At 38.3% G+C, this 20081-nt stretch overlaps 1 protein-coding gene across 3 annotated transcripts in view; it reads right to left on the reverse strand.

Moving 5' to 3' along the window:
• The window catches only part of LOC149276533 (transcription factor Sox-6), a 134119-nt gene extending 114637 nt beyond the window's left edge, over positions 1 to 19482 (reverse strand). For all 3 annotated transcript variants that reach the window (XM_089503525.1, XM_089503524.1, XM_089503523.1), the window contains exons 1-2: positions 19249 to 19482; positions 11923 to 12133 (exon numbers count right to left, since the gene is read on the reverse strand). In XM_089503525.1, coding sequence (XP_089359651.1) covers positions 11923 to 12133; positions 19249 to 19482 — 445 coding nt within the window. The remainder of the gene's footprint in view (positions 1 to 11922; positions 12134 to 19248) is intronic.
• Between the last annotated feature and the right edge of the window lie 599 nt (positions 19483 to 20081).

The following is a 20081-nucleotide window of genomic DNA, read 5'->3' on the forward strand; positions in this document are numbered from 1 at the left end:
TCAACTCCTCGGAACATTCACATTTATTCAACTATGTTAAATTAATAAAAGGTGTGAATGATGCTGACAAAATTGATCATTATTGCTCATGTAGATTTAGTAAATTATAAGGCAATTTAAATTGTAAAAATGAACTAAGGGGGGAAAGTATTATTATACTTATAAATAAATTCTCTTTTTCAGCTTTCAATATATTTAAAAACAGGTATTTGGGGCGTCTGGAAAATTTTAGTCTGAAATCCTTTGCGCATTTTAATGATCTGTCACAGTATCGTACACTTTGCCTGTGATACCCACAAAATCCTCTATTTTTTATGGGAAGTAAAATCCGCACAGTGTCAATCCAACAAGTGTAATATTTACAGATATGGCATGATGATGTCATACATATCATCCTCAAAATTTGGCGATTGCCAAAGTACCTTTCCTTGGTTTTCTAAGGGGCCGTTGGCATTTTTATTAAATATGTTACTATTGACTGCAATGGATAACATTGTAGCAAAATAAAGAGAGTTGCTTTTCAAAAAGTGTTCAGCGTCAGTGAGCGGCTGCAAAAGTCATCAAGATATGGAAAAAAAGAATTTAAAACCAAAAAAAGGAGATTGAATAGACAAATATTACAAAGATTAGTACAAGGAAGATATAGCATTCTCTGGTCATCATACTGTACATTTTCTTACACGCGTAGCTTGGAACTGTCAGTGTTTGACCCATGGGTTACTTGTTGGGGTAAATTAATATTAGGGTAAATCGGGGAATTCTCACATTATGGAGATGACTCCTAGTAACTTGATAATATTTGAGTATCCCAGTTGTATTATTTCAAGGAGGAGAAATGTTTGAACAAGCGGTCATAATCTAGAGGATCAGATGCTAAGAGGTAATATAAGGAAGGTTTACTTTACTGAAAGGGTAGTAGATAAGGGGTACGACATCCTAGAAGACATGGTAGAGGTCAACACAGTGAGAGATAGGCATAAGGCTCCTGAATCTAAGACGAGACCAACGACTAAGGTTTGAGTCGGCTAGACGGGCCGAACGGGGCCGATCTGGTAGCAGTTAGATACATCAATCCATGAGTTACTTAGAGGAACTCGATTGGCTGTTAAGGTCTAACGTCTTAAAGACTCAGGGCTCAGTTAACTTTCCAAGTTCTCGAGGATGTTGATCCGGAAGTTACTGCTGCTTCTATCAGAGAGTAGATCGAGGTCTTCCAGCACCCACAGGGTTAAGACCAGTTACCCCCATTCTGGGAGCACCTTGGATTAATCACATCGACATCTGTTCTCATTTATTCTGATTCTGAGTTTTGTAAAAAAAAAAAAAAAAGAAGAAGAAGCAGCAACGGTATAAAAGAGCTTGGATATTTTGAGAATGGGCTTGAGTACACAATGACAGATTTAGAGCTATTAACAGGATAGGTTTTCAACGTGTCAGCATTTCGTTCTGTAAATGACGAGAAGGTTACCAATAAAAATAATTCCACGAGACACTCATTCCAGCTATTGGGTCTGGCAGAGGCAACATAGAGAGATAATGTATTTAGTCGGGGCTTTGCTTCATAAACGTTCAGACTGCCCCCATTAGTGGTGAAATTTTATCAACGAGGCAAAAAAAAAAAATGTATAGGTAAACTGAGACCCCTCTTGGTAATCATTATGGCTCATATGGGGCTTGAAGGCCAACAGCTATGTAAAGTTATCTCAGGATAATGAGACATGCAGTCCTAAGGCCTCCATTGGCTGGACGAGCATGAGAGAAGAGGTACATAAAAAAACAACAATCTCATCTCCAAGAATTGGTAAAAAAGTAACACTTTCTGACCAAGGGAATCTATTTTGGGAAAACTCATGTATCTAGGACAGAGCTCAGCCGACACACACATCACTCCATGACATGCGTGTAACGCGATCTCCCATGGCGTCAAATTACACATATAGCTGTAAAAAGCATTTGGTTCCAAAGTGATATTACTGGTGCAATCTCCGGGGCAACCAAGTGCATGTTTACGATTTCACCATATAGTAACAGAATTGTTACCAAATAGTAACATAGAAAAGAAAAAAAAAAGACAAAATTCCATCACGTCCAACCTTGGAGCAGATTTCCTACTTGATCTACCGAGATCCTGATCACTTGGAAACACCGAAACAAATTTGTGCTAACTTGCCAAACTTGATTAGCAAACTTCTACGTTAATCCAATTTATATATTAATGCACAGAATGAATCCAACTGACATCTAGAACCGTAACAGAGGTCGGGATTTTTCCAAGGAGGAAAAAAAAAGGACTCAATCCAGGATAAGCTTATGAACCCTTTGCTGGTTTGGATTCAAATTTAAATCTATCTTGAGCTCCTCTCCACCCCTAATTGGAAATAAGACAATTTTTTCCCCTTATTAAAAAGGAGATAATTGTCGTACATACGCTGGAAGCTTGATTTACGATGGAAATACCAGTTATCATGTGGAATAAATGTACCTTGGGCTCTGCTTTTAGAATTTTGCCTTTTGTTTCATCCCATTAAGGTGGAACCGGTTGAATTAATTGGGATGCTGAGAATGGTTGAACTTTCCAAATTGGTATAATGTACAATTTTGGATTAGAGCAGAAAATATAATCCTCAACTCGGGTCTCTTGGCCAATGTCGGAGAACGCTGCCATGTGGTTTGGGGCCAAGATCTCATTGAAGAGGCGACAGAAACCTATTCAACAATTCTGTTTCATGCCTGCTCCTTAAAACGACGGAACTTGTCAGAAGTAATAAAGTGTCGGCACTCCACTCATGACACAATTTCAATTATTATAATATGAGTTCTTTTTTTAAGCGTTTGTGTATATCCTTCATAAAAACGACGCTTAGATATGTTTCGTGTAAATGTAACAATTTATAGATGGTGGCAGCTGAACACCAACTTGACCGGCTTTTGGTTTTCCTTGATCGTGCCAGACTGTAGTAAAGAATCGTAATAAGTCACCAAAAACCAAAAACTTTGCACAATGAAGAAAGTTCTCTAATCAACTCTACAAAAAAAAGTTGTATCCATACACACGTTGGTATAACACTGGCTTCAACGTCCTCCATCTACTACAATCTATGCCAACAACAGAAACCCTTGGCTCCAACAGCATCTCTTGTGCACCATCTTTTATTTGAAGGTCTTCTCTACATGACTCTTGTTTTGGTTCCAACCAACCTGTCCAACATAACAATATTATGTTATTATGTAATGTGAAATTTAGTCACTCAGGGTTCCTTGTGTCCAAGATGATGTGGTGGACCAAGATAACGTCTAAGCATAACAAACTCTTTGGTATCTACAAAGCTATCTGACCTGCTTTCTTACCAAGGACTGACAATGTCAGGAGATGGATGTCACCCACCATTAAAACACCCAACAACAACAAAAAATACCATCTTAAAGCAGCTTAAAGCAGGCGAATTTTGTAAAACCTACTTGTCCAATAACTTCAATTATCAATGTCTATAAACACAAAACCATGTTTTAATCTTAGCATTGATCAGGATTTTGGGCTGATAACCAAGAACCAATGGGTTTTGGGCACAGGACACATTATCGGTATAACATGTTAAACTTTTTGTCTTATTTTTGCCAACACATGGTCTTTACAGAGCAAAATGAGAAAGAATGGGGAAATGTATCAGTATATTATTTATAAATTTATTAATTGATAAACTTTTGATTACATTTGAACGCAGTCAAATAAGAAGTGGAAAGTGTTGTATCTTCCGCAAGCTGGCCGAATGCCCACAGACTACGGCATCAAAAAAAAAATGTCTGCCCCACAAGTCGGCATGAGGTTTGATTGGCAGGCGTGTGGCTTTTGATGGAGTGTCCTAACAAGCCGTCGCTGCTACTGTCTGTTTGGCTGAATGGTTCCCCCGTTACCTATTCAAACAGAAGCGACATACTACTGCTTCTTGCCTTGGCTTTAACGTCGCTCAGAGGGGGCTACTTTGGAGACGCAATCGCTGATGAAATAAAAATTTGTTTCTTTTCCCAGACAAGCAGGTTGTCTGAATCAAAATTGGGCAGGACCTCAACGTTATTAGGAGAGGATATAAGAAAAAGACAGACAGAAGCTGAGTGATGTTGGGCCAAGACTTGTGGCTTTTGGGGAAGCAGGGAACAGAAAAGCCAGCGCCGGTCCGAAATGAGCTCTGACAACTTGGCCATATTCCCACGACTACGGGGACTCTACTTTAAGACCTTAGTATTTTCCCTTTTAAGCATTCAAAGCAACTTGTGTTAAAAAAGAAACTAGAAAAAAAAGAAAACTCTAAAAATAAAATCAATTTTTCTCCTGAATTTATTAATAGATTTAAAAGTATATTGTTTATATCATTTTCTGAGCTTCTCTGACACTGTGCGAGCTGGTGAAATATTACTGAAATTTACCAGAAAGAAAAAAAATGTGGCTTTGTTAAAATGAGGATTTTGTAACCCAGGATACATTGTATCAGGGCATGGCTATAGGAACCCGATTCAATAACAAAAACCTTGGAAAAATCAAGATTAGTCACCAAGTTTACTTTAAATATTTATCTAAAAAAACTTGGTTCTACACACACATTCAAACACAGGATAAACCAGCTAAATTCAGTAACAATGTATCACAACCAACTTTGTGCTATTTTGGGGCACACTACAAACATTGGACCAATCTAAACAACGATTCTATTGGTTCCTATGCTCCCCATCCATTGTCCAAGGAATTACTCCAGTTGGCCAAGTCCTAACCTTTCGGAACCGAAGGTGTTACCCCCCCTGCATATCACTCAAGGGGTTCAACCAAAGACTTCTTACTGAACAAAGGAAATAGTAACTTGACATTGAGACAATCTCAGCCTATAAATAACGATTGAGGGTCTTTCAAAGTTCAGAGATGGTCCCAGAAACCCTAATCAAATTCTCTGCTGATTTCTGGAGCTGTTCTTTCAGACTCTTCCGGGGCCGATGTCATATTTGCTCCAGACTTGACAAGTACTCAGGGAGGAGATGACATGTTTGTGTAATATTACCATGGAAGATGTGGACAGAAGCCAAGGTTTGCAGAAGACCTTCTGTGTCCATATCGTCCTACATCCGAGCAACATAAAGCTATCGTATTGTATAAAGGTGTCTTCTGGTGCAACAAAGTTACAATGCAACCCCCACTATATTTACCAGCCATACTAATACTTTATAACGTCACCGAGACCCAACAGCATGTAAGGGAATACATTGTGTTCTATTCTTTGTAAGAAACACACTGAGGTCCACGACTACTACGGACTAATTTACCCTTTATATTCCGCACAACCCAGATATGCAAATTAATCAAGACTAATTTGTTTGCATATTTAAGTTGTCATATATAATTACAGACTTTTTTTCATCTGATTTCAAGCATTTCTGGATAAGAGCTACAGAGGGTGTAGATATAATAAAGCCCTGTACCTACAAATACACTTTTGAGTGAGTAATTATTGTATAACTATACTGAAGGAAACTAAAGTAAATTAAATGCATTTTATATATGTGCCAAGAGTCCATGTTTACGTTGACCAGTCACTCCTTTCCCCCTCAATGCCCCTCTCCCCTCCCCTGATCCCCATTTCTCTCCTCTCTAAATACCCCTCTTTCCTTCCCTGTATGCCCCTCTCTTTTCCTCTGATGCTCCTCTTTTCTAGGAGCTCAGAATGTTTGCTGGGTATGAGGGTATCGCAGGGTTCTACAGCCCTAAAAGCCCCGATAATGTGTATAGAAACAGCAGGAAACGGCTTTATAAATTAAACGGGGTAAATAAAACCCCATTATTCTTCTTATAAATGCCCCACTCAGATAGACAAATACCCCCACCATTTAGCCACGCCTCTAACCACACCCCTAAGACAAAAGTGTCTCTCCATGGGCATTTGGAATGTTGGCAGCTATGCTTTTTACATGAGAACATTGCGCGTTTTCAAAGTTTAAATATCACATTGTTATCCCATCATTATGGAGGTCATTGAAAATGACTTTGTGTTATTATTATTTTAACTCGCTTTTTAAGGCCGTTGTCAATGCCAAACCTCTGCTCCGGCTGTCCTTGTCTGTGATTTTTTTTTATCTGTCGAACCCATAAATAACGCTATATACGAGAAAATGGGAAAATGAATCTGCGTTACACTGGAAATGAGCTCGTAACCCTAATACCCACGCTTTACATAGACACGTGAATCAACGATAGACTTAAAAAAAAAAAAAATTTTTTTAAAACAATTAAATTCTAGAAACGGTGTCTTTTCTTTAAAAAAAAAAAATGTGTGTCGAGGGCAGCTAATTAGCTGCGTGACTCAACTGCCCAAACAGCATTTTTATTATATTTTTTTTTTTTAAAAAACACACATTTTACTCCGGCAGACATTTTTATCCGACGAGCTGGCGGTAAAGACTTCTCACCAAATAATACATTTACAATTTTCAGTACATAAGCAGAGGACATGTTTTTATCCGTACTTACAGCAAAGCCTCTCTCTAATAGTGCTTTTATAGGTAAGGTTAGTATTCGCTCTAATGCAGTGCCCTCTGTGCAAGTAGGCCATTTTCATTCATTACCGCGGTCAAAAGCACTTAAGGCACTTTCAGACACTGTTGCAAAACAGCAGGGACGGCAGGGAAAAGTGAAGCTAACTAAAACTTAAGTTCATCACCACGAGAAACCTAAGGTTCTTCTCCTAAACAACTGGACAATTCACTTGCATAAGTGGCCTCTGCATTTCAATTTCCAGTATTAGCAAATTGAGCGCGTTAACGGTTTCTTTGCCGGTTCGGCTGCGAGCCTTCGACCGAGGGGCCTGAAGAAGCTTAACGGTAAAAAAAAAAAAGACAGGTACGTAGGCAAGGCCAAGGGGCATTTCTTCAGATGACAAACCAAAAGGGTAGTCAATAAAATGTAACAAAAAATGAGTTAGAAGATGAATGAGAAGTTCAAAGCAAAGCCATTATCTTCAAGGTTGAGTCTGGGCATTATGTAGGCTGCAGGGTGGAAGGTCTTCTGGCTAACGTCCGACCGGTTCCAAGGCTTGGTTTTCACGGACCTTTAATGAATAGCAGTGGAATTGAACCTGGATACATAATCAAATAACTAGTTACAAATGTATCCATCGTCAATTGTTTTCCTGAGAGCACTTTTTTGTTTTGTTTCCAAATTTATTGAAAATCAAATCTTTGAGAAGATAGAATGTCTAATCAATGAGAGGTAGATTGAGGTGGCCCTCCGTACCATCAGCAAAGGATTTTTTTTTGGGGGGGGGAGTAATGCATTTAAAAGTTCTACCAGGTAGGTTGAATTTCCCAAAATTAGCTTGGATAAAGAAATAGATGAGAAAAAAAGAAGATAAAGAGTAGAACTGCGCTCTGCTTGTCTTAATTTTAGACCTTCAAAGAAGCCACCAAGGCCAAGCTCATGGGGACGATGCTGGGGGTTCCCTGGAATGAACATGTACTGGTTGGCTTGGGTTCATTGGGATAAAATCCTGGCGGCATAGCCCACTATCGTAGACTCACCTGCCTGAGTACTCAACCTAAATGCCTTTGGTTTCAAGACTCACGCCCTACTGAACCCGGTTGCTTTGTCTCAACAGAAAGGCTTGCCGTTCCCTTCTCAGATACCAAATGTGTGTAAAGCCCAGATAATAAATGTGTAAACATTTCATAAATAAGAATGGCAACGTTTCGGTGATCTCATTGTTCATGCTGCTATCTTTGGCACTTTATATTTGGCCAAAATAAATTGAAACATAGACATGCGAGGGATCTCCTTTGCAATCACGCGCTTAATGCATACAATTAGAGCTTCGATACACAGGTGGTGTGATCTCTTTTTGCCCAAATTAGAATTTCTGCTCTAAGTCGCAACTTCTGCAGTCTCCGAAGCCCGTCGGCACTTAAGGGGTTTATGAGACATTCAGATTCTGGGATGGATAAAGCCAGATGACATGCTGTTAGAGTGTTTGATGCCAACTGTTCCATGCTCTTGCACTGGCATCTTCTCTGAAGGGAATCACTTGTGTACCCACCCAATTAGACATAAGATGAATGCCGTCGTGGCAGTAATTTGGCAGGAAAGTCATTTTCAAGAATGACGGATGCAACTGTCGGCAAGAACTCCATAGGGCCGTATAAACCTCATTCAAAAATAAATAAAAAAGATAAAACTCATTTCAGACAGGACAATACATTATTATTATTCTCTATTATTTAAATAATTAGCATTTTTTTTAAATGACTTAAAAAAATTCAATTAATCCACTTGTTCAAAAATATTAAAAAAAAATTATATTTTTTTATATTTTTATTTACAAAACTCCAAAGCTTTTTTTTTTGTGTGGGAGGATTTATTTTTTTGCATCTAAATACAGGATACCGAAGAAGGTTGCATTTTATTCTGGTGTAAGGACGGTGTGATATGATCCAGGGGTATGTGGGCAGGTTTCAGATCTTGGAAATGTCAAAAAAAAGAAAGAAAGAAAGAAAGAAAATGTTATCGATTAGATTCATCAAAGAGATTTTTTATCTCGTGATTCCGATTGCCTTTTGCAAAAAAGGACAAGTTCAAAGTGAAAATGAACAGAATATATAAAGGCATAGAGCACAACGTACACGAGGGCTAAATATCCTGCTCGTTAGGTGAAAAAATATAGACTTTCTATACGCATCGCTATTCCTGGTGTCTATGTTTGTTTCTCCTTTATTCGGGGAGATTTTTTTATTTGTTTATTAAAAATATATATATTTATACATTTTTGTAACAGGGTTAAGGTATAACGTAAGTTCAAGTTAGCAGTAATGGGAGGAATAGGGGCGATTAAAAGCATCCCCGGTACGTTGAATCCGGCAGCTGGGTTTAAAGCGCCAGGGACGCTTTTTTAGGAGAGGTCCTCAAACTCCTGCATCATGCGTCCGGACTCTGCAGGACCCAATGGCATTAAGGGTAAGCATGGGGCACTGTATGTAAATGGCATGCCGGGCTGAGGGTCACAAAGCAGCGGTACTTGAAGGGGCGTAAGGCTAGAGATGATAATGGAGAAAATATATAAAAATGGAAGAAAAAAAACAGAAAAAGGAATAGAATACAAATTCCACGTGGACGTTATCAGTTTCCAGTGAGAGCGATCCTTCCAAATGTATTAGAATCTTGAAGTTAGAGTTGTCACTTTTTGCTCATTATTACCTTTTTTCACATTCAGAACTAGAAAAAAAGAGCATCCAAAAAAATGCACAAAGAAATGTCTAAAGTGTAAAAAAAAGTCAAAATGTTATATTTTGCAAGCCATTTTTAAAGAGCTTGGAAACGTCACTTTTCTTGTATTGCAGTCCGATATACGGCTTTTAGGAATGAAGCCAATCAAAACTGAATTACACATTTTGTTCAACGATTTCAAATGCTGTATATTTCAGCTGAAACAAATCGTTACATTCTCTATCTTTTCCCCCAATATGATACAAAATATATTAAAAAAAAACAAAAAAAAACAATTCGGAATTTTGCTACCAATAATACATAATACATAATATAATTTAATATAATACAATAATATATGATCTAAATATATAATAATAATATAATTTACTACTCCGTTCCGAGAAGGAAACCTTTCCGGAACATTAAAAAATAAACTAAAAAAAATTCTCGCCGCTTGTATAGGTCCCAGCCTCGGAGAGCGGAATTACATTTTAATTCCCAGTAATGATGTCAATCTGTTATCTCTGTGATGGATACATTATTTATTGAACTATGGATAGCTCTAGGTACTTATCAAAAGGATGAACAGCCCTTTTATAAGAGCGCGCTCCGCTCCCAGTATGGCGCGCGGGGAATTGTAGCGGCTGAGGGTGTATTATTAAAGAAAGATTAAAACATCTGTACATTATTCTGAAGGACTCGCGCTTCGTTTTACAAACAGACGCTCTCCTAATAGAAGCGCCACTTGACCACTTAAACAGCTACAACAAGCAGATCTCAGCAGCTGGGGTAGATCCTCGCAGGCAAAACCTGTTGACCTTATCAACTTCGCCTCTTTAAATTAAGTCCTCATTGAATGACTTCTTCTGAACCCCCCCCCCCCCCCCCCGAGAGACCTTGTTTAAAATTTACAGGTTAAACATTTCCGACAATAATAAATAACCTTTTCTGGATTTGACGGATCGGAGACAAACAGATGGAGCCCCCGAAGAAGCAAAGTTCTAAATATCTCCAACGTGGCTGCTCTCGACAGGGACGAAAGCAACATTTTTACCCATAAAACACAACATTATTATTATTATTATTATTATTTTATTTTCAGGGCTTCTTACAGTCCATACAAACGGTCCAAAGAAAACTAGAACTGAGAGACCAAGACGACCCGATACATTAGGGAAAGATGGCCCCGCTGGCAGACATACCTGCGGCTTCTTAAAGGGCCGGTTTAGAGATACAGTAATGTTGCTGCTTACATTCCGTTCAAATGAAAGATCACTTTAAGAGATATTCTGTATATAAATGTTATTAATTTCAATGTTATTCTTTGATTTTATATTATAGGAGGCGCCTATCATTTCTGGTTGGTGAGTTTTTTTAAGCAATTTTTGAAAAACTCCCCCAAAAAATCAACGATACACTTTTTAAAAAAAAATCCTTCTGTGTTTCTCTGTCGCTTTTCTCTAAAACGCAATGAAAGGGAGAAAGCTCAAGTCTCGCGGCTCTCGTTGTGCGACTTTATATAAAATCCATGTCTTAAAATGTATTGTCTTTTGGAAGCCATGACAGATCGGGTCCGATATAGTCTACCCTCAATCAACGGGCAAATTCCCCTCGTCTCCCCGGCACTTAATGGTCGATCCAGCCATAACGTGACAATGACCTCTTACATCCATGATGATAAATTGTCTTCTTCTTTACCACCTACCATCCCCAGCTCAGCTACCGTTCACCGAGATCAGAGACCTAAAGACGCCTCTCCATTCATCGCTTATCTTATATTCAGCCGTTCGTAACTCGGCATCGTAACCTTCGTAATAAAAGATTATCGGCGGGAAGCAGCGCTCGCGTGATGTTATCAGGATTGGTAACAAAATGACGTCCCACCAAGTGAAGTATTGGAAGTTAATAAGACGTTAACTTCCCACTAAACGTACAATAAGGGTTTTCATTCGATCGTTAGTGGAGAGAATCGAACGAACAATAGCCAAGGATCTAATTCTCAGTATGAAAAGTAATTCGGAAGCGCAGGAAATGGCTTGGTTGCTATGGCAACTAAACCGCTTTTCCCACTCTGCGTCAGAACTGCCCCTTTTTTACGCAATTTCCCATTTTTCTAGAAGGAGAACGGGTTGCCTCTCGGTTTATTATCCAATAGGATCGCCTTAATATTTAACAATTTTGAAACTTTTAAAGCATTTAGGAGTCTAGTTGCAAATGTAAAAAATATTTTACTCTCCCCCCCCCCATTTTTCGCTAAATTGTAAAATTGGGCTTTTTCTGGCCTTTACGGCCACCATGGTTCTCCGACGAGTTTGTGGTCTTCACCATGGTGTAGGATGGACAACAATAGGCCTTTTCGCACGTCTTAAAAGAAAGCCAAACTCTTTGCTCTTATTTTTCATACAGAAATAATTAGTCGATAATCTGCAAAAATAAACTAGATTTTTAGTTTTATGCCCTGGCTAAAGTACGGAAAGTTTAACCGAGCCAGAAGAACAAATATCTTGTGTATTTCAAACAGCCATCGCCATGGTAACATACGGATAATCTTTTCTCAGCTATTGCCAATTATACACTTCTCAGCCTCTCAATATCCTACGCATTTCTTGTAAGCCATGGCATCTTTACAACAACAAAAAAAAAGAGAAAGAAAGAACAAAATATCTGACGATTTAAAGAGCCACGCTTACCCTCCTGCTCGGTCCTCGTCATTTCTTCCAGTTTCTTCTGTTTTAACGTGTCCACCACATCGGCCAAGCTTCCTTTGCGTCGTTCTGGCGTTCCAAAATTAACACTGGTCATAAGATCGCTTCGCTCACGAGCCCCTTCGTCAGGCTTGTGTGGTGAGGTAGAAGTGGTTCGGAAGGAGTAGAAGGAACGTAATTTATTGCTCTCAGAGTCCTGTAATAGCGGATAAAAATAGGGAATAAATAAAAGAAAAAAAGAAAAAAAGACTATGTATTTTTAGCATAAATGTTCATGAAAAATGGGTAAAGACCTAGCCTTTTATTTTATTATTTAGTATATTTTTTTTCAATGGAGGTAGTAGAATAAAAAATATTCCATTTTATTCAATTATTAATTTTTGGATGCTGATTTTTTTATTTTTTTTGTGCTTTCCCAAAAGTCCAAAAATTTCAAAACCATGACTATTTTACCCCTTCGCATTTCACTAACCTATTATTTTTTTATTTTTTTATTTATTTATTATTTTTTAAAGGAATCTCCCAAACTGCCTGATGACTTTTGCTCCGTTCAGGGGCATTTTTTTTTTTAGTGTACAAGGGGTACATTATGCCTCTCAGTGAAGGACACTGTTATCTATTTATCAAACAAAATTTTAAAACACAATTCAGGTGAAATAGGATTAAACGTAATTAAGCCCAAGAATATTTGGAGCCGGGGATATATATGGGTTGGATTAATTTATTTCTATATTTCCACCATCAGCCACATTAGCAATTCACTGACATTCCTACAGAAAATAAGTAAATATATATTTTTTATATAATTATTTCTGCAGCCTTGCATCACCAATAGCTTCGGCGTAGAAGGAGACGGCCTGGCCACTAAAGGGTTAAAAAAATGTCCTTTTTTTTTTTGAGATTCCGCAGCAAAATTCCCCCCCCATTCAGTCTTTTTTTTCTTTTTTTTTTACTATGGTATGTTTTTTCGCTGTCGCAAGGTTTTCTTATGACAACCCCAGAGAATTTTTGAGTGTTTGATGTGAAGCTGTATGCAAATCTCCAAACTTTGATCCGTTGCGTACACGATCAATTAAGAAGAACGGAGTGAAGAAAGATCAAATTAAGACAGTCTTTTTCTGTTAATAGTCATTTCTCTCCAAGAAATCATATGATTATATTAAAAATGATAATTAGGTTTTGTGTAATAATACTGACTGAATATTAAGTGTGCCCCTATTTCTCCTGGTTATATCCCAAAATATAAATGTTTAAAGAATAGCGATAGAAACACACACACACACACTTTATATATATATATATATATATATTTTATTTTTATTTTTTTTATTTTTTTTCTGTTACCCACAATTATAAAGAATTTTAATAAAATATCTGGTGTGAATATAGAATTTAGCTGGAAAAGACATGCTTAGAGACCAAATAATATTATTTCCATTTTTTGGTTATTGATAAATCATACATTTTTTTATGATCATTTGCCCATTTCATTACAAAAAAAACCTCATGTTTTATTTAAAAAAAATATGTTTCCTTGTCATCGCAGCTCCAGTTCCATCTATCCCAATAAATGCAGATTTTTGTGTTCGGTCAAAATATGGTCACTTATTTTTTGGGGTAAAATGCAAATTGTTTGGTCACAACATATGCTTTATAAATAGTTGGGGTTTTTTACCGTGCTTGACTAAAAGAAGCACCTAAGAATATTTTTTTTTTACGGTGGAAGGTTTTTCATTGGAGGATCTCGAGTTGGATATCATCAAACTTAGACAAGAAATAATTCTGCACTCGATAGACCCGTCGGGTGCTGGGCTAAGAGCTGATATTTCCAAAGTCTCAAATGCATAAGAAAAGGCAAAAAAAAATGATATTGTAACAATGTTACCATGTGATGTCACTTCCTGGCACAATCCACCAATGTTCATCTTACCACCAAGAACGCAAAAGCATTGGGACGGAACAAGAAAGTGAAATGATCTTCTTCTCGTGTAGAATTTGGGGGAGTTCTTTGTCTACTACAATTATCTGCATTGTTAGGAGCCAAGACTTTAAAGGGGAACATCTGCGAAACATGGCCGGTTTCAGAACAGTTGAAGGCTGAATGTAACGGCCAAATCCTTGGGCCGAATCCCGGAAGACAGACGACCCGGTGTCCAAACCAAGCGTAGATTCTAGCATGATGACGATATAAAGTATCAATGTATCTGAACACATTGGCTACAATAATACACATCTGGCTGCTTTTGAAGAGGTCTATGTCCAAGTCTTCCTTGACATGAACATTTCCAATGTTGGTAGGAGTTCAGGCAGATCCATCCAATAGGAGTTAGACGCTCCATGATGCTTGTCTCCCATTGGCTGCGCTACATTCCAATTCAGAACACAATCATGTAGCTACAAGTACTTCCTAGTTAATATATATTTTTTAATAATGGGATATTATTCTAATAGATGAAATTGTTTTCCTTGCTCTCGCCGTTCCTTCCTTTGCAGTCGGGGCAGGAAAGGGTCGGTGTTGTCACCGCATTATCCCCATCGCGGTATTATCAGCGGGCACACGCGCCACGCGCAGGGACCTTTTCAATTTATCACATTTCTAAGTGCCAACACTTAATGGTCGGAGGTTACTTTGTATCCAGTGGCTCGACGGTCGCTCTCTTCTGTGTTAAAGCGAAATCTGCACAAATTGCTCTTATATTTACAGCCTTTTTATGAAAAAAAAATCATGTTTTTCAATTGAGAGGCTGGGGTATGCACCGTGGATTAGGTGAAACTAAACAAATTATATTATTGCCCTTTTTATCCTACCTCCTATTATATAAAATTATAACTTTCAGGGATGGCTGTTAATATTCACAGATTTTTCAGATCCTACAGAAGAAGCACAATTTGTGTCACTGTTGCTCTAGGGTTCTTTTTTTTTTTGTTGTAATGATTGCCGTGTTTTCCCGGCCCGTTCTCCTTTTAGGTAGTCAAATATTTTTTTCTGTATACGTAGCATCGTTCTGATTATACCAAGATAAAAGGTCGAGGCGACATGTTTGCTTCACGTCATGAAAGGTAGAGTTGGCCCTGTATAAGGTAGAGTTAATGTGAGACCTTCTGCCATTTATTAATTATGCATTATCCAGGGCCAGCTCGGCCCTTCCTGCAGGAGAACTCACCAGGGTTGACCCTTCGTAGCGCGGCGTGAGGTCGAGGAGATGGGGCGCTCAGCCTACCTGCAAACCCCCAGTTTCCCTGTCTACCTCCTAAACCATTACTCCATGCAAACAAATTCAAACCCTTTTCAATGTTTGAGATAATGTTTTTTTTTATTGATTTTTCTTTCCCCCCAAAAAAAGGGATACCGATTCCACCGATTGGTCGGCAGAAAAAAATAATCGCCCATAGAAATGGGTCAACAGAAAATCACGCAAGCTCATTTTGGGTTAAAATGGCGAGAGTTTTGTTATTATGTCAAATGAATGTGAAATACGGCTTTAAAGAATGTATAAGAGTCTGAAGCCAGGCCAGGAACGCCATTCACCTCTCCCCCCCCATCTATGACCGGTCAGCCAAGCGGATATCGTTGTGGGAGTTAATGCTGAATGCGTTATCTAACCAGCCTGCCCAGGCCACCCTGTGAGCTTTCATGCCGGAAGGCAATGGATTTGGTAAAAAAAAAATGTATTAAAACAATATTTTTATGCTCACCAACCTGCGCCTATAGGTGGGTTTTGGTGCCGCGCTCTCCCCCTCTTCAACGACAGCAGAGAGATTGATTAAGAAAGTAGCAAACTTTTACTGACACATTTTCCCTTCCTTCCCCAAAACCATTTTGAGACTAGTTTTTCTCCAAAAGAAATAATATTGTTTTTCAGCTTAATTCAAGGCAGCGATGGGGGGGGGTCACAAATAGTTTATTAAAGAAAAAAAGGCACAAAATATCCAGAAAATTTAAGGGATTGTATGTCAGGCATTTTCAATGCATTACCATGATGTCTTCCGATGACAGCTAAGGGGTTAATAAGCATACATATTAAATAATGTGTGGGGTTTATTTTTTTGCTTTATTTTGGGAAGGGGAGGAATAAATGTTATTTGCAAGGCAGGAAGATATTAGAAACTTCTAATGGCCCCGGTCCAAATAGATAACCTGAAGAAACGCTTCGGAATGTTGAAAACCTTAAGAGAATGTTGAGAATATGTTGGATTTCTCTATTTATGATCAATTTTATTATTATTATTAAAAAAAAAAAAAAAATAGAAGAAGAAGAACCGGACTGATTACGATACATTTCACCCTAAATTAATGAACTTTATTTTTTCTGGCTGTCGGATTAAGCCGGAGAGAATGCATCATCCTCCTGCCGCAGATGCATCGGAGTGTCTGCCGTTATATCTGTTGGCAGGTGCTCAACACGCAACACGGATAATAGCACATTAATGAACAAAGCGTGTTAATCAGGGGGCCCGTACCTGACGCAGGGAGGGTCTAATAGTCGGTTAATTTCAAGTGATCTGCGTAACAAGACATCTCCGCACAATAGAAAATTAAGCCGAATGAGACAGGGAAGCGATGGCGTGTATTATACGTGTAAATGTTTCCAGCCAGTTGACAAATATTAAGACAATCTGGGTATAAAATCCTGGTTTGAGGCACAGAAAATATTTAATTCTTTACAATAGCGCGGACCTATGAAGAGCTTATGATTTATCTTTCTACAGACAGCTTCTTATGGCGGCTCATTACATAATAATCACATTTTGGAGGAATAGCCCTATCGGCCGGCCGCGCTTGTTCTGCACAAGACAGCCTTATGGCTAGGCATGCCGCCATGCTATAGAGTAGCTTCCGATGACTTCCTTTACTATAAACGGACTTGATAACCCCAATAGGACAAAAATACAAACACAGAACGTCAGTGTTCAAGAGCTTAATACGATAGTAGGCACTGTACGATGTGTAAAGGGAAGGCATCATGGTCCCGGATCACCTCGCCAAAAAGCATGCATATTAAAATATTACACATTCTTTAATGACTAAATAAAACAGTTTAAGGGGAAGCTGCAGCTCCAGAGCTACAGTTTTCCTCTTCCGTGGCCCAGAGATTTTTCTCTACGGGATTGGATGCTCAAAGCAACCAATCAGTGGCAGGAAAAGCACTTTTCACACATTGGCTAGTGGGATCATTAGACCTTCCATGATGCTGGAGGAAACACATCTCCTGGGGGGGGGCAGAATCCCCCTATGAACTTGCAAGGGGGGACCTTTCATCCACCGTATGGATGAAAGTGGCCGGAGCGTCGGTTTAAGCTTCCTCCTGGGCTTCTGGCCTCCGTATTGTTTTGCTCAGTGATAAAACAGCGAAGGATGGGATTCTTTCAGCCCCGGCCAAGGCGGAAATGGGATTTTACTTGTAGCAAACTGTGGGATCCGTCAAATAAAAAGGCAGCTCAAAGTGTAATTCGGGAGACAGATGATGTTTCCTATTTGTTAAATCCTTTATTAGCCCGTATAAATACACAGCTGGGAAATAGCGGCGAGTGGGAGTCTACACCAAATATTTTGGCTCGTAGACACGAAGCACACACAGCGTCCCATGTGGAATGATATCTAAAGGGAGTTGGATGGAAAACTCTTTCAGCCAATAAATTTTTTTTAACGATAAGGCACAATGGACTTTAATCGCCTTGGGCGTTGACTAAACGGCATACGGAGCCCCAGGGCTTTATCGGGAATGGAATTAAAAGATATAAGACAACAATGTATCCAAATATAAATGTTTCCCCCTTAAAAAGACAGAATTGCGGAGCATGTTCTCATCCAGGTGTAAGAAATCTGTTCTTCGAGGATCAAGCGAATCATGTTTATCTTAAAACTCCAACAAAGTCATTGATCCAAATTAAAAAAAAAAAAAATTTTTTAAATAAAATCCAAAAAAACAATAGCTGATCACTTTGTAACAAAACATAAAATTAATATTTCCCAAAAGAATAGTTTTTTAGAATAATGAGCTGTGTATATATATATATATATATATATATATTTTATCAAAGGCAAAAAGTCTTAAAATGTTCCCTTTTCTGCTTTTTTTCTTTTGGGTCAAAAATATTGGTAAAAAACTTTAAATACCTCTGATTCAGAACGACAAAAATAGGAGAAAATTCACTCAAAAGGTCATAATTAATATATGTTGTTGAAAAACATTTACTTGCAAAGGGTGAAGGCAGTAAGTTAATTAAAATCTATTTTTTTTTTTTTTTTTAAACGTATTTGGAAATATAAAAGTTGCCATAAGTAAGGTATATAAAAAAAATATTAAGACCCCCGCACAAAGGAATAAGACGGAGAAGAAGCTTCAGTGGCCTCTCGATAATGTTTCTTCTGCTCCGAGTCAACCTCGCATACAATGGGATTCTTGTAACATAGAAACTGATCACGAGGACCTGGAGGATCTGCTTGTCACATTGTAACGGCTGCTCAGGAAATGCTTAGCTCACTGTTTATGGAGACGCAGCACTTCTGTCATGTCAAACATGTTCTTAAGACAGAAACAGATTGCCTCTTTAGACTTCTGCCACCCCGAGTGCCTAACGTGGCGTCCTGATTGAATGATAGACATTTCCAAGCGAGGAACTTGCACCTGAAATGGATAAGGCTACCAAACCGTCATCAATCATCGGTGTCTTGTGGACACCGTGATAAATACTGAGCGTGTCTCCCGCAGAAGATAAACTCATCTAATGACATCACCTTTCCAATGGTGAATACTTAACAAGATTAAACAATCATCATATTGGTTTCTCTCCGATAATAAAGGCAGGGTTCACATGGTAACGTTTCATTTGGAGCTGGATTCCAATGCATTCAATTAATATTTCTAATTTTAATTGGGTTTTTATTACATCGACACTTAGATTGCTTCATACGATGGCTCGTCGAAGGCATTGACTTTAGACTGCTGTTTAAAATATAAAAACAGCAGTTTTGGGGAAAACCCAACTTTTTTTTTGGATTTAATGATATATTCCCAATTATACTCTTTGCCCCTTGGGCTTAGACTATCTTTAGCATTTGTTTTATGATATACTGTCATAAAAAAAAAATTGGGGTGTCAGGTGTTTGCCCAAAGAGACCCTAAAATAATGAGTTCCATGATGGGGTAGCTGAAAACTTCAATGAAAAAATGTCAAAAGAAACTGATGGACCTTTTTAGAACAATTGTCCTTTCTTGATATTCTATTGGCTGTTGTAGGGATGGGCTAAAAAAATCTTTTGCTTACTTCAGCTGTCGTGACTAATGTGATGTAATAAAGTTTTCTTACCATTCTATGCTGGGAAGCGATCATTCCGTCCCAGTCAACGTCAGTCTGCATATTGGGTAGTGAAGATAGCTCCTCGGGGTGAGGTTTGTTCTGTATTAAATTGTGTAGAGGCAGACAGCTGCCCATGTGTTGATCGTGGTTCTCTTCCATTTCCCGTGACGCTACGTCCCCTGTTACCTCTTCCTCTCCATCGGTTCTACATGTGAACGGAGAGGTGGCTTGCTTGGAAGACATTCTTCTAAACAGAAACACGAGATGGACACGTCAGGAGCGATGCCAATGAATTACATTGTATATTTACACACGAAAAAGGTCTAGTATGGACGTCTGGGGGTTTTTTGGGTTGGAAACAATGTAACAAGTAAAAGAGTCTGAACATCCCAAAGAGTTGGTCATGGTTGGAGCAATGGCCTCCACCTCAACATAGACACCTGGACTTTCCTATAAGGTAGACAGATAGAGCCATTTACAACATTTTTAGGACGGAAATTCATTTTAGGATTGTCCTTCATAGAACAATTTGGGGGTTAGTTTTGGCCATGTTAAAACTGTTGAGTTTTTCCCCCAAAATCTGTTTCAGAAGATATATTTTTTTGAGCTAGAAGTTCAATAATAATGTCATACAATAAATGAATTAAATACACAAGCCGAACGTATTTTGTATGTTTACAAGAGATTTGAGACCTCCTAATGTCGGAACATTTTTTGATACATAGATAAGAATGAGCTTAAAGTAAGGAACTTTTTTTAAGGGCATTTCATATAAAACTTACAAACTGTCAAAGTAAGTATAATTTTTTCTCTCTTTTTTTTGTAGACTCAGTTCTTCAATT

Source organism: Sceloporus occidentalis, unplaced genomic scaffold (genome assembly GCF_023333645.1).
Source record: "Sceloporus occidentalis isolate IW3139 unplaced genomic scaffold, rSceOcc1.0.p SCAF_235, whole genome shotgun sequence".
Taxonomy (NCBI): Eukaryota; Metazoa; Chordata; class Lepidosauria; order Squamata; family Phrynosomatidae; genus Sceloporus; species Sceloporus occidentalis.